The sequence below is a fragment of the Pseudorasbora parva genome, chromosome 3 (genome assembly GCF_024679245.1).
Source record: "Pseudorasbora parva isolate DD20220531a chromosome 3, ASM2467924v1, whole genome shotgun sequence".
In the NCBI taxonomy this organism is placed as follows: Eukaryota; Metazoa; Chordata; class Actinopteri; order Cypriniformes; family Gobionidae; genus Pseudorasbora; species Pseudorasbora parva.
Window position 1 is genome coordinate 42912830 of NC_090174.1, and position 20923 is coordinate 42933752.

At 37.1% G+C, this 20923-nt stretch overlaps 1 protein-coding gene and 1 long non-coding RNA gene across 16 annotated transcripts in view; one reads left to right on the forward strand and one right to left on the reverse strand.

Annotated features, from left to right (window-relative positions):
• The window catches only part of arvcfb (ARVCF delta catenin family member b), a 280305-nt gene that overhangs the window by 160583 nt on the left and 98799 nt on the right, over positions 1-20923 (forward strand). For 11 of the 15 annotated variants that reach the window (XM_067438967.1, XM_067438968.1, XM_067438969.1 and 8 more), the window contains 2 exons: positions 17710-17868; positions 18822-18842. In XM_067438967.1, coding sequence (XP_067295068.1) covers positions 17710-17868; positions 18822-18842 — 180 coding nt within the window. The remainder of the gene's footprint in view (positions 1-17709; positions 17869-18821; positions 18843-20923) is intronic. The other 4 variants (XM_067438976.1, XM_067438977.1, XM_067438978.1 and 1 more) reach the window with 1 other exon arrangement.
• Positions 1-20923, reverse strand: part of LOC137071204 (uncharacterized) — a 186880-nt gene that overhangs the window by 31493 nt on the left and 134464 nt on the right. The gene's annotated exons all lie outside the window — the stretch shown is intronic.

The window sequence follows — 20923 nt, forward strand, 5'->3', positions numbered from 1 at the left end:
ACTTTAAATAAATGTCATCCTTTTGAACTTTTTTATTCATCAAATATTCCCAAAAATATATATAGTTTCCACAAAAATAATTTGCTGCTCAGGTGATAATATAAAAATTGATGATGATGATGTGTTTCACACCAAATGTGCACTTTGATCTTTTTGTTCAAAAGATCATCAAAGGATTAAATTACATTTTAAAGTGCACCAAGATGTATTTAGTCCCTCAGTTTAACTTCGTTCAGTCAGGGCATTGTGGAACGTAATGATGCAGCAGTCTTTTAATTCTGCCAAAAACGTCTTGCAAATCTGCCAGCCTGCTCTTACCTCATTCACTATTTAAAAAAAGACATGTCAGACAGATAAATTACTAATGACTAAACTCTCTAACCACCTTCCTGAATTAGTCATCACATTTCAGAATGAACGTAGATGTGCAATTCTATAGCGGTAGTTCATCAAAGCTGTTCAAATGTTTGTTGTGTCTATCCTATAGTGAGTCATATTGTTTATAATTTACACTCTCATTACACTGAGATTAACTGACTTCCTCTTCAGCAGGGGTGGAGCTGAATTCCAGGCAGTTAGGACTGAAAGCCTTGAATGCTTCTTAGAATTTCCTTCCTGGACTGATACAATGCTCCTTGCTATTCTGTGTTTACACCAAAACTTGAATTTACACTACCCTTCAAAAGTTTGAGTTTTTCCCCCTCTTATGCTCCCCAGGGTCCTCATTTATAACCATTGCGTACGCACAAAACAGGCTCTAAAAGAGGCATACGCCTCTTCCAACGTATAAGTTGTGATTTGATAAAAACCAACTTTTTCGCACCTCCATGCAAACTCTGACCCATGCGTTTGAACTCTTTTAGAAAGAAATTAACAATTTTAAACATTTATTAATTAATTAAATGTTTCATTAATGCTGATATGCACTGAAGGTACATACATTTATTTAGAATTTAAACAAAAAATATATGAATTTAGATGTGGATATGCTACTTTTGATCATTTTTCCCTGTGACACGCTGTTTTAATGACAGCAAGGATTAAATACAGGCTAATTCCAATAATTCCTCTTTAAACTAAATTTTGTTATGACAAAATGCACTCACCTAAAGGATTATTAGGAACACCATACTAATACTGTGTTTGACCTCCTTTTGCCTTCAGAACTTAATTCTATGTGACATTGATTCAACAAGGTGCTAAAAGCATTCTTTAGAAATGTTGGTCCATATTGATAGGATAGCATCTTGCAGTTGATGGAGATTTGTGGGATGCCCATCCAGGGCACGAAGCTCCCATTCCACCACATCCCAAAGTATGTTTGTCTGTTATAGGACAACTTAGTTTGAATAAAAAATGCATTAACAGTCTGACAGTCATAAACAGGACACAGGCCACAGCCTGTATGGAAAAATACATTTTTAACTTAATGTTTGAAACAGCAGGTTATCAACTTAATCGATATGAAGTGATACTATACAATCATCACAGCTTTCAGTTTGTCTACCGCATCAGATATCGACACTGTCATCTCCAACAGCTGGAATTTGTTTACGGATGCCACAGCAACTCTCAACAGCCACCAGGACTTATACGGTTTTAAAAAAGCTATTTATTTGTTGTAAAGTGTAATAATCATCTCAGAAAAAATTAATTCTAATGTCAGGCGCAGTTGAAGTTAGTTTTTTTTAGCGCGGGTTGTTCTTGGAGATAGCGGGTTAAGTCTGTGTCAGCGCGCGCTCTGATCGGTAAAGGGGCAGAGATTTCAGACCTCCATTTATTAAGGAGACGATGATCTCTAAGATTTCTCTTCTTGGTAGGGGGTTGTACACAGATCTCTCCCGAAGCACCACTAACTCCGCCTCCGTTTCCCTCGTCAGCTGATACAATTTCCCCCCGGAGTGCATCTTTTTTTTAATGTTTGTAAAAAATATTTTAATAACACTGTTTTGGCGGTTATAGAGTTCTAATGACAGTGTTTAACTATAACCGTCGTTCTCATGGTTATATACTAACCGTCACACCCTTAGTACATGGTGGTCATAAAGGGATGGACATGGTCAGAAACAATGCTCAGGTAGGCCCTGGCATTTAAAAAATGCCCAGTTGGCACTAAGGGGCCTAAAGTGTGCCAAGAAAACATCCCCCACACCATTACACCACCAGCAGCAGCCTGCACAGTGGTAACAGGGCATGATGGATCCATTCTGACAATTCTGACTCTACCATTTCTGTTGAATGTCCCAACAGAAATCGAGACTCATCCATTTTTTAACTGTCCAATTTTGGTCAATTTTGTGCAAAGTGTAGCCTCTTTTTCCTATTTGTAGTGGAGATGAGTGGTACATTCAGTTTGGAGTTCATGAGATTGTCTTGACCAGGACCACACCCCTAAATGCATTGAAACAACTGCCATGTGATTGGTTGATTAGATAATTGCATGAATGAGAAATTGAACAAGTGTTCCTAATAATCCTTTAGGTGAGTGTATGTTTTCGTGAGAAAGATGATCAGTGATGCACACTTACTTCGATATTACAGACACTGCTGGATTCAGTGGTCGAATAATCCAGATAATCCGGTTCATTATCTTCACAAAATTATGAAAAATACCACTGTATTTGAACTATACATCTTTGCACTTTCAAGATTTGCATGTTTCCTTTTTAAAATACTTTGTCAGGGACACGCTACAGACAATATATTTACACTGCAGTAAATAAGTATTACATAAAAAATAGCCTTAACATCCTATATGTTCACATTACCAGAAAAATCTTGTGAATTTTATTTTATTTGAATTGTTTAAAATGAACTACATATTTTGAATTAAAATACAATTTGACCCGTGGAAATGAATTGATAAACTTTATTCTAAACGAATTATCTGAGAAGTATTTTATACAGTTTAGTTTGTATGGATATTTTAATAGCCTATATTGATTTTAAAATGTAACAAGAATATTGGATGATTTTCAGCAATGTACTGTGTAAGGCACAAATGGCATTTATATGTATCTCAAATCACAAATGACATCCGTATCTAATATTTTTAAATGACTTGTACCTTTCACAGTGTTAAACATGTTGTCACGTGGATGGGAATATGCATGGAAATGATATGCAATGAGGTTATGCATAGTAAAACTAGGCATTATAAGCTCCATATTTTGGGATTTTGGGGAGGAAACAGGGTGGAGATGCACGTACGCACAATCTTCTGCTGACTGTGATCAGGTTCTGGAGTACACATGGGTTTATAAATCAGTTTTTTTAAATGTAAAATCTAGCTTTTGTGCGTTCGTACACTTTTTGGATGAAATCTATGCTAAGTTTTTTAAATGAGCCCCCATGGCTGCATGTTTTATTGATATTTGGAAATTACAATTGTATATAATTATTGTTAAAATATATAATTCTAATATGCTGATTTGGTGCTCAAAAAAACCCTATGTTTTATTACCAATGTTGAAAACAGTTGTGCTGCTTGCTTAATATTTTTGTGGAAACTGTGATAAATATTTTTCAGGATTCTTTGATGAATAGAAAGTTAGAAAGTTCAAAAGAACAGCATTGATTTTGACAAAGAAAAGTCTTTACTATCACTTTTCTTTAATGTGCAATTGCTGAATAAAAGCAATAAAAGCTTCTATTGATTTAGAAGAAAACAATCTTACCGAACCCAAACTTTAAATTAATCATATTTCAAACTCTTTTGGTTTAGTGGTGATGACATTTCAGTAATAGTTTATTCCTAAGTGTTACATCTTCAAAAGCTAGGATTTGGTCATTAAAAAAAAGGAGAATCAGATGTTGGATGTTTTCATGTTACTTGGCTGATGAAGGGAGAGGTGTTGAAGTGAAACTAAATGGTTTTGGCAGCTGTATGGTTGCGCTCATGGGTCACACTTCCAGGAATCCAGCTGTAATTAGATGGAGCATGCTGGATATCTCTGGACATGAGACAAACATGAATGCACACAGATACACTAACAAAAACAAGCCATTTCTCTCAGTACTGCCTCTTCCTTCCTGCATTAATGAGGGTTTGATATCCGGCTGGCTGTGGGCAGCTGTGATATCTCCTGGAGATCTACTTCTCCATCTAGACTAGAGCAATAGATAATATCTATTCTGTTGCTAAAAATAATTCAAATCAGCTTAAGTTGACCACACAACAAGTTTAGCAAAAGTATTTACATTTTTGCATTTTCTGAATAAAATATAAGTCCACAATGCTGTGATGTTCTATGCAGAACATAGTGCTGCTTCTTCACACAGACAGCATTTTTATTTCTAATCACACAATTAAATTATAAACCTGTAAAATAAGAAATGCTATATGTTACCATTCTTATATTTGGTATTTCACCGTTTTCTCGTCCATATGTAGGTTTTTATTTTAATGCTTATAAACACTACTTGACTTGGATGATAGGAGACGCTTCAGAGTTCCGTGAGATATTTAGAGATTGCACAATTATACCAGCATAACTGGTCTTTCCTCAGGTTCTTTTATAGATTTTTATTTTTGTTTTTACAGAGACAATTGTTGCCTCGGGAGTCTCTTTGCTACATCTCCGGCTTGTTACAGAAGTATTTGGTAGTTGTTTTCTGTAACTTCTGTGTGCTGCGGCTGAAACGATAATTTATGATGAAACTAGATTCAATGATACTTTCATAAAAAGCATGTTTAACAGGTCACGGTTTGCGCGGTAGTTGTCAGAGACTCGTTTATTGTTATAAAAGCAAGTCACGCACAATAATGCCCTTTGTTTTTGCGTAATGAAAGAGCAGTCTTTCTCCATAGTGGAGTAGGGGGAATGAATTAGCTACGCTTCAGCTATTGGTTTATTATCCACAAGCTCTTTTGTTGTGTGCCATTAATCTATGATTAGAAATCTAAACAGGCAATTAGGAGGCAATATTCCAAAAATCAAAATCCAATCTGCCGCTAATCAAACACACCTTCGTAGTGGGCTGCTGAAATTGAATGGCAGTGGGCTGGAATACATTAGAACTAATGATGCCCCAGTATCACTCTCTTTCTCTTTTATTCTCTCTCTGTATCTCTTTGCAACTTGTTCCATTGCTTTTTGCCTGTCTTCTCACGTTTTGTCTCTATTTGATGGGCACTACATAACTCACTCTGTTTGCTACATGTGCATGAGTTTGTAGACACAGTACGAATTTAGAAGGTTGTTACCTTTAAAAGATGCACAGTTCATTGAGGGAAAAAAGTCATGTTCTTACAATCATTGTTTGGTTACAAATGTCCTTACGATAAATTTACTCCAAGCAAATGTGTGTGTGTGTGTTTGTATATATATATATACTACAAAGTATTATATATATATATATATATATATATATATATATATATATATATATATATATATATATATATATATATATATATATACTACAAAGTATTATATATAATATAATACAACAAAGTATTAACTTAAAATACTTTTTTATATTATATTATACAAAGTATTATATAATACTTACAAAGTATTAACTTAAGGGGGCCGAATAATTTTGCACGCCCAATTTTTCAGTTTTTGATTTGTTCAAAAAGTTTGAAATATCCAATAAATTTCGTTCCACTTCATGATTGTGTCCCACTTGTTGTTGATTCTTCACAAAAAATTACAGTTTCAAATCATTATGTTTGAAGCCTGAAATGTGGCAAAAGGTCGCAAAGTTCAAGGGGGCCGGATATTTTCGCAAGGCACTATATATATATAATGAAGCATCATGTGACACTGAAGTAATGGCTGCTGAAAATTCAGCTTTACCATCACATGATTAAATTACATTTTAAAATATATTAGAAACGTTATTTAAAGTTATAATAATCCTTCACTATTTTATTTTAGCCTTGGTGATATAAATGTTATATATGTATATATATATATATATATATAAACCTTGGTGATATAAATGTTATATATATATATAATATATATAAGAGCAAGATATTTTGAATTTAAAGCAGTTATATTCATCAATTTTATTTCAGTGTAATCAGTGTTTAATAAATACGCTGATTTGTATGCTGAAAGATCCCTAGAATGCCTTGCATCCAAATGTACAAGAAACAATAGCTGATGCTGTAGAGCCTTTCCCCTCCGTTGCCTCCAAAACCCCAAGGATCAGATCCAGTTTCTTCATGTACCTCGTGCTTTTAGGGCTCATATGGATCCTGAGAGAATATTGCTTACAGATGGGCCTTTCACATGAGGTATGAATAGCCACACCATTTCAGAGGCACATACAGGACCGGCTGGGTTTCTAATGGATCATTCGACCACTCCTCAATTTCACAGGGCCGTCTCCGTGACGCCGTAACCTGCAGATGGTTGATCAAGCTCCCAGACGTTGTTCCTGAACGCTTCAGCCGTGCACTGCATGCATACACGGAACAGCACTGCAATGGATTAGTCAATGGGCCATGAAATGCCCATCGCTTTTAGCATTTGTGAAGTATAGTTCAGGTGCTGAGAGGCTCTTGACGTGCGTAAGTAATGTTTTTGCTATGAGATGGATGACTACAACACCAGTTCACAATGGCTATTTGTTATAAATGTATGTATGGGATGCATAAGGCTTTGCGTCATAAATATAGAACCGTGAAGAATACAACCACCTTAAACAGGTTGAGGCAAAGAAGGATAGATTGCATTGAGCCCAGAGCTCTGCGTGTACGTCTCTCATGCACTGCACCTTAAGTCACTGGATATATTTCACAGCCTTTATCTTACTGCACAAAATAAGCCATGCTGTAAAACAACAAGGGTTTCCATGACAGCAGGCCCTTCCTTTTCCTGAATCATGTGTTAGAGAGGCAGCTCGTTCTCTGGTGTGACTTTGTGACCGCTTGCTCACACACACAAGTAATCATAAAGTCCATCGCTGATTTAATCACTTCTGAGTGGCTTCGCCAGATAAGGGCGTGATAGACAGAAAGTGAGAATGGGGCAATCACTCATCCCGGGCTGTTAAAATGTCCATGACGGCCCACCGCCACTATCCAGCCTTCTTTGTGACTGTATTTCAGTGTTGTGCTTCTGAGGTAGGCTGGTCCCCAGGCCTGATATTTGATCTGTTAACAGCTGGACCTTCAGTGGCAGAAGCAGCAAACAGGACAACGGGAGCCAGAGCAGTGACAGGGGGAAGTCAAACACATGTCTTTCCTGCCCTGCCCATGGCCGCAGCCCGGAGACCCTGCATGAACCAATCTCTTGGCAAAGGTTCCCAGTGCTTCTCCCTGGAGAGAACAGACCGCATTGCTGACTCGCAGCCAGAAAACAGTATTTGTGGTGTGTGCCTTTGTTGATGTACGTCCATATGGGCCTCCAAAACCCCAATAGCAATAGCCTGAAGTTGCTTCACCCATTTCATGGAGCGCTCCTGTGCATTACTCCCTCTTTTTCACATCGTCTAGTAAAACAAACAACTCCCACATGCAAGATTTGATCCCACTTCAATTGCAAACTGATGCTGTAGGTTAGAAGTTGAATCATTTATGAACCTAACTCCTACAAATTAATTAATTTAGTTTGTTTGTCCCAACAGATTTTACTGTTTTTTTTTTTTTTTTTGTGATCAGAATTTATTTTGTTGTAGTAAGTCCAGAAAAGTGAACTATTTATTTATTTATATATTTTAATAATTAGGATACTGTCTTTACTGTATTATGTTGTTTATCTTTGGACTTAATTCTACAAATTTCTGATACATTTTAACTTTTAAAACAACCTATGGACTTGGAAAGGGGGATGTTGGGTTTGATGCCCAGCCTTGCCCAGTCTTTACAAATCGGAAATGTAATAAAAATATATTTTTAATATATTGAAAAAATATATATATATATATTTTTAAATTAAAAAATTGTTAGGCTATTAGATATCTAGCAGGGCAAAAACTTCTCTATTCGGATAAAAAAATTCCTCTATTGAATAGATGCACTTTTTCGAGCTTCAAACTCGTTGGCTCCGTTCACTGCCATTATAACGTTTGGAAACATATGGGGTCTCTTTAATAAAACTTTCCATAGATTGTATCCTAAAAGTGTATGTACGCACAAACTCTAAATTTTGCTTACGCACTAAGGTTTACAGATTTATAAAAACAATTAAAACATTTTTTTTATTTTTTATTTAAAAAGCTACTTAAATGCTCTAGTTGAACTATGGACTAATCTTGGCTTAGTCTAAGCCCTGTTTGTGAAACCTGGTCACAGCATATTATATTACAGTAACTATAATGCTCAATTATACATTTGTCTTTGTTTTTTTGTCAGTTTTGTTTTTATTTAAACCTGCTTTTCATACCATTATTTGATTAAATTAGCATACCAACATATCCTGCTATCTTAGCATACGTTTACTGATTAGTCTGCTAATTTGAAGTGCTAATTTGATTATCTGTTTCACCTAAATTCTACATATTTATTTATTTGTTTATTCATTATAATAAAATGAATCAATTTTTAATTAATAAATGATTTTTGTTAAATTTTATTTTATTTACGACGATTTGCTTAACACCATATAGCATACCATTACTTGATAACTAAATAATAACTAATTATTATTTATGATTTTGATTATCTTGTTTTTTTTTTTTTTCAACAGGTTTCACTAATTGTAAACTCCTGTTTTTTTATTGTACAATCAGAAGGGTTTAGGTTCTTTTTCTTTTCTTTTTTTCTTCTTTTTTTTTTTGGACAGCCTTTTTTGTATTCCTAGTTTTATAGGACAAGGAGTGATACTCTGGCTGTGTTGACAACACTCTGGCTGTATTGTCAGAGTTGCATTCCAGAAAGGGAGCGCTGACCGTAAGCTGAATTATATGAGTGAAAGTGTGAGAGTGCGGGCAACTGTGTGCTTTTTCAAGCCCCGCTGCAAAGCCACGGCATGCCAGAAATCTTTCAGAAGGGTGTAACTTGGATACGTGACTAATTCTTTCCAGATGTTCAAAATTACCATCGGAAAAATATTTTTCATCGAACAAGACTGGTTGGGGGGTTAATGGAATAACATAGATCATGTATTTTTATTAATTATGCAAACAAAGCTTGAAAGCTTGTGCTAGACGAAAAGTTGTGCTTCACTGAGTAAATACTTTATTTTATATTTTTTCAGAGAGAGAGAGAGAGGTTTTCCTTTGAGGTTTGTTGAGATTTGCCATTTTCTTTTTTTCTTTTTGTTTAGACCTGGGAATCTGGAACAAAAGAACAAAAGGGTTGACCAAGGGTGCCAGTGGAGAAAGAGAATGGCTTCTCAAAACTGTTGTTAGAGAAATGGATGCGGCCAATGAGTGAGGAATTTTTAAAATGAGGCCCCCGTGTTCGTAGACGATGAGAGGATGGAGATTTGGCACTGGATCACTCAGGAGGACAAAGAGATTAGCAGAGCCATTACAGCCTGCTAGCCTCTATTCCTCGCCTTTTTTCTTTCATCCCTCGTCCTTCCATCCCTTTTTTAGTTAAGCTTATCTGCTAGCCGTCGCCTCTAAATGCGTTTGACGATCCGTTCTCCGCAACTCTCTGTGGAATGTTCAACCCGACCCCTCACTTCCACTCTTCCCGCATCATTTCGCCCCATTGGGACGTGTCTGTCTGTTGGTTTGGGCCTTTGGCTTGTGAGTCAGACTGAAGTCTTCAGCTTCTTTCTCATCACTGATTGTGTCCCCTCCATCCAATTACCCTCCATCCATTTTACTTCCACTCAACCTCCCCAGGCAGTCATACGGAGGAGATCTGTGTGATCTCTCTTCAGTTATTTGTTTTTTAAATTGTCTGATTTATTTGCTCAATTTTCCACAAGTACAGCGAAGTGAAATGAAAGCTAATTCCCACTTGCTGTCACATTCCGGCATAGCGGGTGTGACTCTTGGTCATGAAGATGGATGCGGAAAAAGAAGCAAGTTGATGGGAAACTCTTATGACCCAAGGTTATACAAACGCTCTTGGCAAATGGATTAATTGTGTAAGATCTTACCAATGATTGCTGCTGTGAGGTCTGACTGAAATCCTGTTAGCCAGAGGACGATGCATTACTGACGGTGAGGCTACAGCCCAGGTGATGCATGGCAAGTGTAATGAACAAAATGGAAGTGCGAAAACTAATCTTGTCTGTATCTTGCAGACCTTCTCTGGAGTGATATTAAGCTAGTTGATGATGTTTTGTTCACTCCGCAAACGTTTATGAAGCTATTAATCGGACCCAAATGAATCTAAAGAAAATCCGAGACATTTTTCATTCAGAGTAGTGGTGGAATGAAATGCTAGCTTGTTACTGACTGGAAACTGCACAGTATACATTGTATAAAACCTACTATTTTTTAAAAGTCCCAGTGAACCGGAAGTAGCAAGTGAGTTTTCTTCAGTGCTGTGACGTATTTCCAAGTGAAACAGATTATTAAATGAGGGCAGGGTTTGACTTCAGCGCTCCTCCTTTCCATCTCTCGCTCATAGCAGACTAACAGCTGGAGGGGAGTGGTTACGCATTTTCAAACCTAAGCCGTCAAACTGCCGTCATCTGAGAAGCAATGCCGTTTCCAGACCAGAAGTTACAGCTCCGATTTTAATTAAAGAAAACCACGACAAACAATTTTTTTCTGTGTATTAACTTGCACGGATTAAGTATTTACCCTAAGACCAGTAATATGTGCTAAGAAAGTAAATTTTTATTTAATTTTGATTTTATGAGGACTTTAAATAGTTAGTTAAACAGTAGTTAAATAGGAAAGATTAATTGGAGACAAATTAATCTAAAGGCTGGATTACAAAACACAACTTTTGCCCTAATATTTCCCCTGATTTGCAGCCTTGATGCATCAACACCAGTTGCCAAAAGTCAAATCAAATCTACAGATTTTGGGCAGTCATAGTTGATGGTCATTATTTTACTAGTTTTAAACAGTTGTGTTCGGCATTATTGTCATATGACCTCACTTTGTTGGTTACATGTTGCAGGTTACATGGTTACATGTTTCGGTATCTGGGGAAATTTGTTTATATAAAATTTTGTGTAAAAATTGATCTGATCCTAGCCTAGAAAGACACACCATAGCGGGAGCAAATCTAATCTGCCGCGAGTATCGTCTAGCAACTCTCAATACACATCTGAGCTGTAAAAAACAAACTCTGGTAGGCCAATCACATCGTGTATAGAGTCGGTGGGTGGGGCTTAACATAATGACGGCCAAGTTGCACTTGCGTGCTACTAGTTAACACAGAAGCTGGCGAATGGCGGTCTGTCGAATAGGGCTGTCACTTTTTTATATGTTATGATAATGTTGGCATAATGACACAGACATAGCCTGGCTACATCTTCCATCTTGACAGCGCTTGTCCTAGGCACTTTTTACTTCAACTGCGCCTGAAAGAAGAATTTATTTTTTTCTAAAGTAATTATTACAAATAAATAGCTTTCTTTTCAACAACGTCCTTGTGGTCAAGTTGCTATGCCATCCGTGAACACATTCCAGCTGCTGGAGAGGACTGCGCTAACATTTCTGATGCGGCAGACAAACTGCTCCGTGATGATTGCGATTGAAAGTCAGCACATGTAAACCCCAGATCGGTTTCGATAACGTCTCATGTAAACACTCAGTTTCAGTCAACCTCATGTCAATCTTGAGTACCTATAGAGTAGTATTGCATTCTTCATATCTCCGAAAAGTCTTTAGTTTTATTATATTTATAAAAGAAATATAGGCTGTACCGAGTCTTTCCAGAAAAAAAACGAGCGGCTGGAGGCGTATCGTGTGGGCGGAGCTAAAGAATGACGAGTGCGCACAAAGCGGCGATGTCCTCAAGCATGGAGAAACCCATGGCTATCGATCAGATTCAGCTAATACAGATATGATCTAGAATCCGATTCGGAGGCTGAAACAAATTGAACAGGAGAAGCAACAACAGCAGGACATCCGTCTCTGTCCTGTCAACATTTGTGTGTGTTTACTCGCAGTTTATGAGGACATGATTCGGTTTATGGACTATTGTATGCGACTAAACCTTAGCAGTAGCAAGCAAAACGGTTTTGCACGTCAGACTAGTGTAACGTTATACATAGAATGGTGTAACGTTAGCGCATTTGAATGACGAAGCACGCAATCGTGTCGCTTACTGATGTTTACTCACGCGACGATAGCCAAAAGCATAGACATTTGAAGCAGTTTTACTCACCGGCTGCTTCCAAAGCAGGACCGAACCTTTATCGCTGGGGCCGCTCCGTCAAAAACACACTTTTTGGTATGATTTGGTGAAGTCCTGTGACAGCAGTGACCGTGGAGATCCACTTTGCGACGCAACTTAAGCAATGTTGTGAAGCTTCCCGTCATTTCTGCGTTCAAATCGGTTCAAATGCAGCGCTGCCGTCCTGGAATGCTGTGCTGAAGCGTTGAAGTCGCTTGATGTCATCCATAGGAATAAAGTGGAGCGTGACGCGGACTATAACGACCTAAGTGTTGCACGGACGAGTGGATCTGCAGCTGAGCGAGTGTTTATGGGTGTGCATTTCCTCTCTCGCTCTAGTCACGCGAGCGCGCACTCTACCGGAAGAAGAGCCCGTACGGCCAATACAAGGACCTTCCGCTCTATCGACGTCAAGCGACTCATACTCGAAAAAAACTCTCCGAAACTTGTGAGAAACCGGAAGGAGTATTTTTGACACAGAAATACTCCATCAAACGTCCAACATTAGTTTTTGAAACTTTGTCTATGTTTAGGATGGGAATCCAAGTCTTTAACAGTGTAAAAAGCTCAGTATGCATGAAACAGCATTTCACCCCCCCTTTAATGGAAATGTTAATTTGAATTTACATCATTGTGGGGTTATTCCACACTGTAAAATCTGTTGTATAGTACACATATTTTGCAAATGTTGTATGCTATTTGGGTATTACTTATAGATTAATTCCACTTTCCATATCTAGATTGTGTCAAAGATTAAATAAATACACCCTTAGAGCAAAATTAGAAAGGCTTTAGATGGTTGGTTGTGTTTGATGTGTGAAATGTGGAGAGCACAAATGTTGCTCTCTCAGCTTTACAGACGGGTGGTCTTTTTATCTAGTGTGGATCCAGGGACAGGCCTGATAGTGAAGTATCTCCGCTACTCAGAAGCTTTTTAATTGCCAATCGTTTTTCTCATTTGCCTATCTGCTCTATTTGCTCTGGCTCACCTTATCTTCTCCAGCTCTGTCTCAATTTGCCATTGTGGAAGACTGATGTTTATCCCACACACCTCAACGTCCCTCCTTGCATGGAAAAAGGATGAAATTGAAACCTTGATATTCCTAAGAAACCACCATGCTGTGCAATTACCAAACCCTTAATTATGTGCAAATTCAACACAAGAGGTTTTGAAACCTGATACAACACTCATGAAAAGGCCTTTGCGTTTCTAATGTACAGAAACTCTTGGTGAACTGTGGTCTTATTTTTTTTCTCTTGTTTTCTTAACAAAGTCCATGTTGCTAAGGAACACCTGACTCTCCCACAGCTTTTGATCTGTTCTTAATGCTCAGAGACTTCCGTGTTAAACCATTTACTGCATGTATACCTTAAAAAGAAATGTAAAGAAGCCTTTGGTTAATGTATTTAGACATTCCCCAAATGTTTATAACTATTGTCAGTCTGTCTTTGTCTGGATGAAAGGAATTGTTGGTGTTCCTTTCATTCTAAAAATAGAACGCCTTAAAAAGGGGCTCATTTTCTGAAGCCCGTAGGGTTGCCCAGAAACTCCTCTCTCTGTGAGACATGCTGTATGCAAGTGCACTCACATAAACACACAAACGCGATGCTGGGTTCAGGAGTTCACCTGTGTAATAGTTGTCATAAAGGCAAAGCTGCTATCTATGGCAGCAGATTTCCCCCTTGTGATGCGGATCATCCATGATAAAGACACCCCTGTATGATGCACAGGTTGGTGGCCAAATCCTGAGCATGCCTTTTGGCTATATCTCTGTCCGGCTGACTGAGGAAGCTTTTTTTATTTTGCACAAAAATGAGCGCTCATCAGTGCTGTAGGTTTTTTTTATGGTTTTATGCCCCATCATTTTAAGGTAGTTTTCCACTGGGAAAATAAACTTCATGGATGACTGCATGGGAACATTTTGCATCCTGTGTGTATCCTAAAAGGTATTGATGTCATGGTCAGGTGTTTATTTTTATACTGTAAATAAACTAGATCTGGCTCCGGCTCTCCCACAGATATAATTTTGCTTCTGTATATTTCTCTAAGTGACAGTTTGTGTTTATTTGATTTGTTTAAGTGACAGTACTGTGCTGATCATGCTGATTCAGATGTGAGAACAAAAAAATGTCTGTCAGGTGGGGGTTACATTTTTAAATAAAAACATTTAAAATCAGCATGTGGATTTGTTTTCCAGCAAAAATATCCGAACATCCTCAAAACAAGTTAAATTTAAAAACAAAACGGCATAAGGTGCCAATAGTTAATTTCAGAGAATGTGTCTTTTAAAAAAGAAATTCCTCACTACTAAATATTCCACTACTAAATATTAACTTTCAGCAGTCAATAGCTACAGACCTTAAAACTTTGTGTGGCCTTTAGATTAGAGTGTAGAGAGTTTTCCATGGCCAAGCAACTGTTTAGCATTGGTGTAAAGCACACCGCCACTGACTAGTAGTGGAGATGTGTTCTCTGGAGTGACGAATCACGCTTCTCTGTCTGGCAATATAATGGACGAGTCTTAGTTCCAGTGAAAGGAACACTTAATTTATTCAGAATACCAAGACATTTTGTACAATTTCATGCTCCCAATTTTGTGGGAACAGTTTGGGGGTGGCCCCTTCCTGTTCCAACATGACTGCGCACCAGTGCACAAAGCAAGGGCCATAAAGACATATATGAGCGAGTTTGGTGTGAGGGAACTTGACTGTCCTGCACTGAGTCCTGACCTCAGCCCGACAGAACACCTTTGGGATGAATTAGAGCGGAGACTGCGAGCAATGCCTCCTCGTCCAACATCAGTGCCTGACCTCACAAATGCACTTCTAGAAGAATGGTCAAAAATTACCATGAATACACTAAACCTTGTGGAAAGCCTTCCCAGAAGAGTTGAAGCGGTTATAGCTAAGGGTGGCCAACTCGATATTAAACCTTACGGATTAAGGATGGGATGTCATTAAATTTCACATGTGTATATATATTGAAAAAAAATGTGGTTACACTTTATTTCGATAGTCCACTTTAAACATTATACTATCTATAAGTAACTTTGCAACTATATGTCAACTAACTCTCATTAGAGTATTAGCAGACTGTCAGTAGACTGGTAGGTTATGGTTAGGTGTTAGGCTTTGGGTTAGAAGAAAATCTGTTGGGGGGACCAACAAAATAAAGTTTTAGTAAATATTAATCAGACTGTCTACAAATATTATAATGACAGTTGACATGTAGTTGCAAAATTACATATAGTTAGTAGAATGTCTAAAGTGGACTACCAAAACCAAAATTGCATATATTTATATTCATGATACATTCTCAGTTCTCTATATACTTTCAGTGGACAACAGGACAATGATGTATCAGCTGGTGCTTTTTAGATTGAATGCAATAGAGAAGTAATTTACTTCCCTTGAACGTCTTTTCACTCCTATTTGCATTGAACACTGTTCTTCTAAGCTTCTGAACTCTTTAGCTTCTACAAAGTGATCGTTGGCCTCTCTGAAGCTGCTCCCAAGAGTATCCTCCTCCTTCGAGCAAATAGTTTTATGGGACGACCTTTTTTAGACACCTTCTAGGTGGTTTGATCTATGTTTTATAAGAATTCAACCAATGATGTCCCCAGAGACATCATAGATTATTTTATATATTTATTTATCTTTACTTTTTACATGTTTATCTTCAACATCATTGGAATTGATTTATTTATGACAATTATCCCTTTAATGGATTTTAAAAAACAAGATTTTTTTTAAAAGAATTTATTAGTTAAAAAAATATATTAATGAATTGAGAACTAAATTTCAATATAGATTTTGTTATTCAATACAAAGAAATGTTGTGCTCTTTATTTAGTATTCGTACAATACATGACCATGAGGTGCAACCAACATATATGGAGCTATTCAGTTCTTATTAACATAATGCCATTTAGAAACAGACACATTTAGTGTCCATTCCTCATGTTATACCGTGATTACCATTTAAACATTCATGTTGAAAAGAGGCATATTTATCTCTGCTTTCACGGGGGTGCTAATAGGCTCTTTAAAAGTCTCTCATTACTTTCTCATATTGGATTCTGCTCAAGCTTGCTTCTTGGCTGTCAGAAAGTTAATCAAAGCTTTGTTTCTGTGTGGTACGCCTGCATAATCCATGTGGCACTCAGCTATTAGGAGTGAGGAGCTTCAGATAAGATGTTTTTATCCTCATCAATCATCGGTTTCAATCAATTCACTTATACTGACACTTCTGTCTTAGGCCAATTAATGGAACAATTAAAACCAAATTACTCCAGAAGGAAGAAAAAGTTTCTTTTGACTTCAGTTTCTCTTAGAAGAATGCAGATCTGAGGTTGGACAGGCAGCCGCTCGAGCTGCCAACGCAGAGAAATGATACTGACACATGAAAGGCTAGAAGTCAATGATTAGCGAGACGGCCTTCGGATCAATTTGGCCTGCCGCAGACTTTGAAGCCTTCCGCTATGCTAATCAATGAAAAACTGCCTGCTCGTTAATGCCTTCAAAGATGGATGGAAAACAAATGGCTACCTCAGGCATCATCCCTCATCAGCCATCCTGTGCTGCTCACACACACACACACAAACTCACACACACACACACACACACTCAAAAAAAAAAACTCCTCCTGTGTGATTTATAAGATGTTTTCCTCATGGGGACCTAAAAATGTCCCCACAAGGACAAGGATTTCGGATATTGCCATTTTTGTGGGGACATTTTGTTCCCATAATGTAGGGATTACACACACACACACACACACACTAAACCTACCCATCACACAAAACTTTCTGCAATTTTAACATAAAAATAATAAAAAAATAATTCTGTATGATTTGTAATCTTGTTTCCTCATGGGGACCTCAATTTAGGTCCACACAGTGAGACAACTCCCCAAGATTCAGTGTGCATCCAGGTTGATGGCCCCACCGGGATAGAAACACACACACACACACACACACACACACACACACACACACACACACACACACACACACACACACACACACACACACACACACACACACACACACACACACACACACACACACAAAAATTGTACCCTCAATTTTTGTAGTGTAGTCATTTTGTAGGGGTTTTTACAGTTGTGTCAACCACATTTGCTTCATATTTTCATTTACAAATAGGGGGTTCTGTTTCTTCTTTCTCAAGCATTTTTTCTTTTTCTTTTAATGTTGTACCCTGAAGATTCAACATGCCAGTGTTTTCAATACAATTCTGTTTTCACTGCAGGGTGTATTTTTAGAGAATATACAGTACAGAATAGAATAGTCTATCACTAAAAACGTTTGGGTTAGGGTTAAAGTTAGTTAGTAAGTCATATTTGCTTTCTTATATGTAGAGAAAGTATTACCAGATGAAATTATTCCCTCATCCATTATTTAAAGCTGTAAAAAGGTTTTCTCTCACAGCCGTGACCTTTGACCTTAAAATACTGCCCTATGTTTGTCCCACAGGAGCAGAGCCCCAGTAACCAGACATCACTGGCCATGATGCAGGAGCCCCAGGAGGTTGTGGAGGAGACTGTAACTATAGAGGAAGATCCCGGGACACCCACCTCTCGTGTTTCTGTGGTTACCTCAGAAGATGGAACTACACGCCGCACAGAGACAAAGGTATTCCTGCTTACAGCTGACACATTTTTTAAGGTTTAGAAATGTCTTTGTTTACATTATTATTATGCTATTATTAGCTATGCAAATACTCATCTATGCTTATAGCATCTTACGTCATCTACGTTTATTTACAGCAACTTACATTTGTATTTTATTTTCATCACTTGAAGGCGAAAATCTACCTGTTAGTTATTTTATGATTAACTACATACTTAAGAAGTCATTTTATTTAAACAAGAAGTAACTGTTGTTGTTGACATTTTTATATGCAAAAAATCTGTATTTTGTATAAATAATTGTATAGAAAAGTGTTCATTTAGTATTATTTATATACTATTATATTGTTTATTAATAATTTGAAGTAACATGTATTAGTATTTTGTAGTTTCATTTTAATTGTAGTAAGTTTTTGTCATGTTTTGTCGATTTTTATATATATAAAATTAGTTTTAAGATTATTTTTCTTCAGTTTGAGTCATTTTATTACTTCAATTCAACTTATTTTCAGCTAGTTGACAATGCAACATTTCAAGTTTTTGTAAGTTTAAGTTTTTCATCTAACTATATACAATTTATTTTATTCCAGCTTTATTTCAATTAACATGTTTTAGTTAAAAACAACACTGGTATAAACCTTTTGTCCAGATTAGTGGGAGGTGTTGATGTGGTTTACAGTAGTCAGAGGGTTTAGCCAATCAGCTCTTTCACCCAGTCAGCTCTTTAGTGATGAGACAAAGGGATTAAAAGACTAGCGCTTCTTTAACAGTAACACAGCTCAGATGAACCTGAGAGAGCATTTTGCTTTATAGGCTAACCTGGGAAGTTGAAGGCATTCAGGGAACTTAGTACACATTATTAGCAATAGCTCTATTTAGATCCATCAATTTGTGCTGTACTTTTGTAAGCCACACAATCTTGATTCCCCTTTACTTTTGTTTTGTTGTTTGAAAAAGGACAATGTGACTAATATGAAGGTGAGTTAAAATCTCTCTCACATAAGCTTTCTCACACACGCCTCTTGTCAGTCACCATTATTTGTGCCCATTGAAGCTCAGCAATGCACAGCATCTCAGCTTTGATGTGAAATCACTGCATAAAGCTTCGATTGGCAGAGCGGTCACCTCTTAACGCCCTTTACTGCTACAGACCTGCTCGTAGGTTTACATACCCTTGCAGATTCGGCTAAATGTTTATAATTTTTAAAAAATGTTAAGGGATCACATGCAAAAAAAAAAAAAATTAATTAGAAAACTGCCCTGATAAAGCCGTGGTTATGCCAAACTAACTAACTTAATTTAGTAAAGAAAGCTGTTTTTCCATATTGTAGGTGCATTATGTCATCATTCCCTATCGTTGCTGCTTCTCGTTGCTATGGTAAATGTTACTTTTTGGAATACATGAGATCTAAACAGATGTGTCCTCTAATGTGTCCTCTATTTTGGTACATATAAACATTGTTTTTGAATTTGAATTGAGGGGGGAGTAAACATGCTGAAGCTATAACTCGGTGTTGAGATGCAGTTTGCCACATGGAACAATTAAGGGACTCATTCATACCAAGAGTATGTAAACTTTTTAACAAGATTTGTCATTTTAGTCATTATTTGTGATCCTGGACCACAAAACCAGTCAGAAGGCGTTTGAATTTGAGATTTATACATCACCTGAAAGCTGAATTAAAAATGCTTAACCACCATGCTTAACATTTCCATTCATGTATTTTTAGGATAAAACGATATTTGGCCTAGAAGTAACTATTTGAAAATCTATGCAAAAAAAAATCTAAATAATAAAAAAATCACCTTTAAAGTTATCCAAATGAAGTCCTTAGCAATGCATATTACTAATAATAATCATTTTTAATCTATTAACAGTAGAACATTTACAAAATATCTTCATTGAACATGGTTTTGTGGTTCAGGGTCATTATACTTAAAAAAAACAACATGAAATGCATTTTGTTGCGACTGGTTCATCCATGTAGGTTTCATTTTTTTATTGCATTTTTTTAAATCAAAATGTCATAATCTCCAATCATTTAGCGCGCTTAAACCCCATTCAATCCTTTCAATCAGTTGCATGCTCGCATTCCGATCTGCCTCCATCCAGTCAATTACAGATGGAACCAAGTTTTCGCCCTACTTTTGTTTTCTTTTTCGATTATCCATTTCAGTCATATATACATCACAATATGGAAGAAAATATCTGCCGCTACCTCTGTTTACATTAATTAAATATGGGCAATGTCAGTTCTTCAGGGCAGTACAAATTACACAAAAAAAAACATATGCTCTCTCTTACTTTTTAAAAATGCTAAACATATTACTCATTCTGCAAAAGGTCTTGTACACTTAGGAGAAAAGGATAATGTGAAGAGTACAACCCATTTCACATATTAAAAAATAAACAGCTATATGCATGCACACACATTAACCAATGCTCACAGTTCTGTTCTACAGTGTACCACAACTGACAGTTGATACATAGTGGAAGGAAGTGAAGGGTGAAGAATGATGTTACTGCTGCACTGTTTCTCACCATTAGACCACTCACACTGCCAAACTTATGAAACACAAATAACATCACAGTGTGTGAGGTGAATGTTTGCACAGATGTGTGGGTCCTTCTGTCACATGTTAGTGTGTTTCAGCTGATATGGGGGTTGTGGAGACAAGCCTATAGTCACTTAAATACATCAAATCCAGCCCAAGAGCTGTGGGTGTAGAATAAATAAAGAGGCTGGGTTCAAGGATAAAATCTAAGAGATCTGTTACACCCTGGATGTGTTTGAAACTAACGTTCACAGTCAGCATAAATGTACTTGCTAAAGAAACATGGCGCACAACATCTTATGTAATGTGCCTGAACGAATTCAGGTGATCTTAAGAGATACCCAAGGAAATACTACGACTGCAGAACTTATTTATTAGAAATATGTAAAAATTAGGGTTGTGCCGACATAATCAAAAAAATAATCACATCCTATGACTTGATCGGTAGTCACTAAATTAGGTAGTCGCAACATAAAACCGTAAAAAGTTTCCGCTGATGTGCA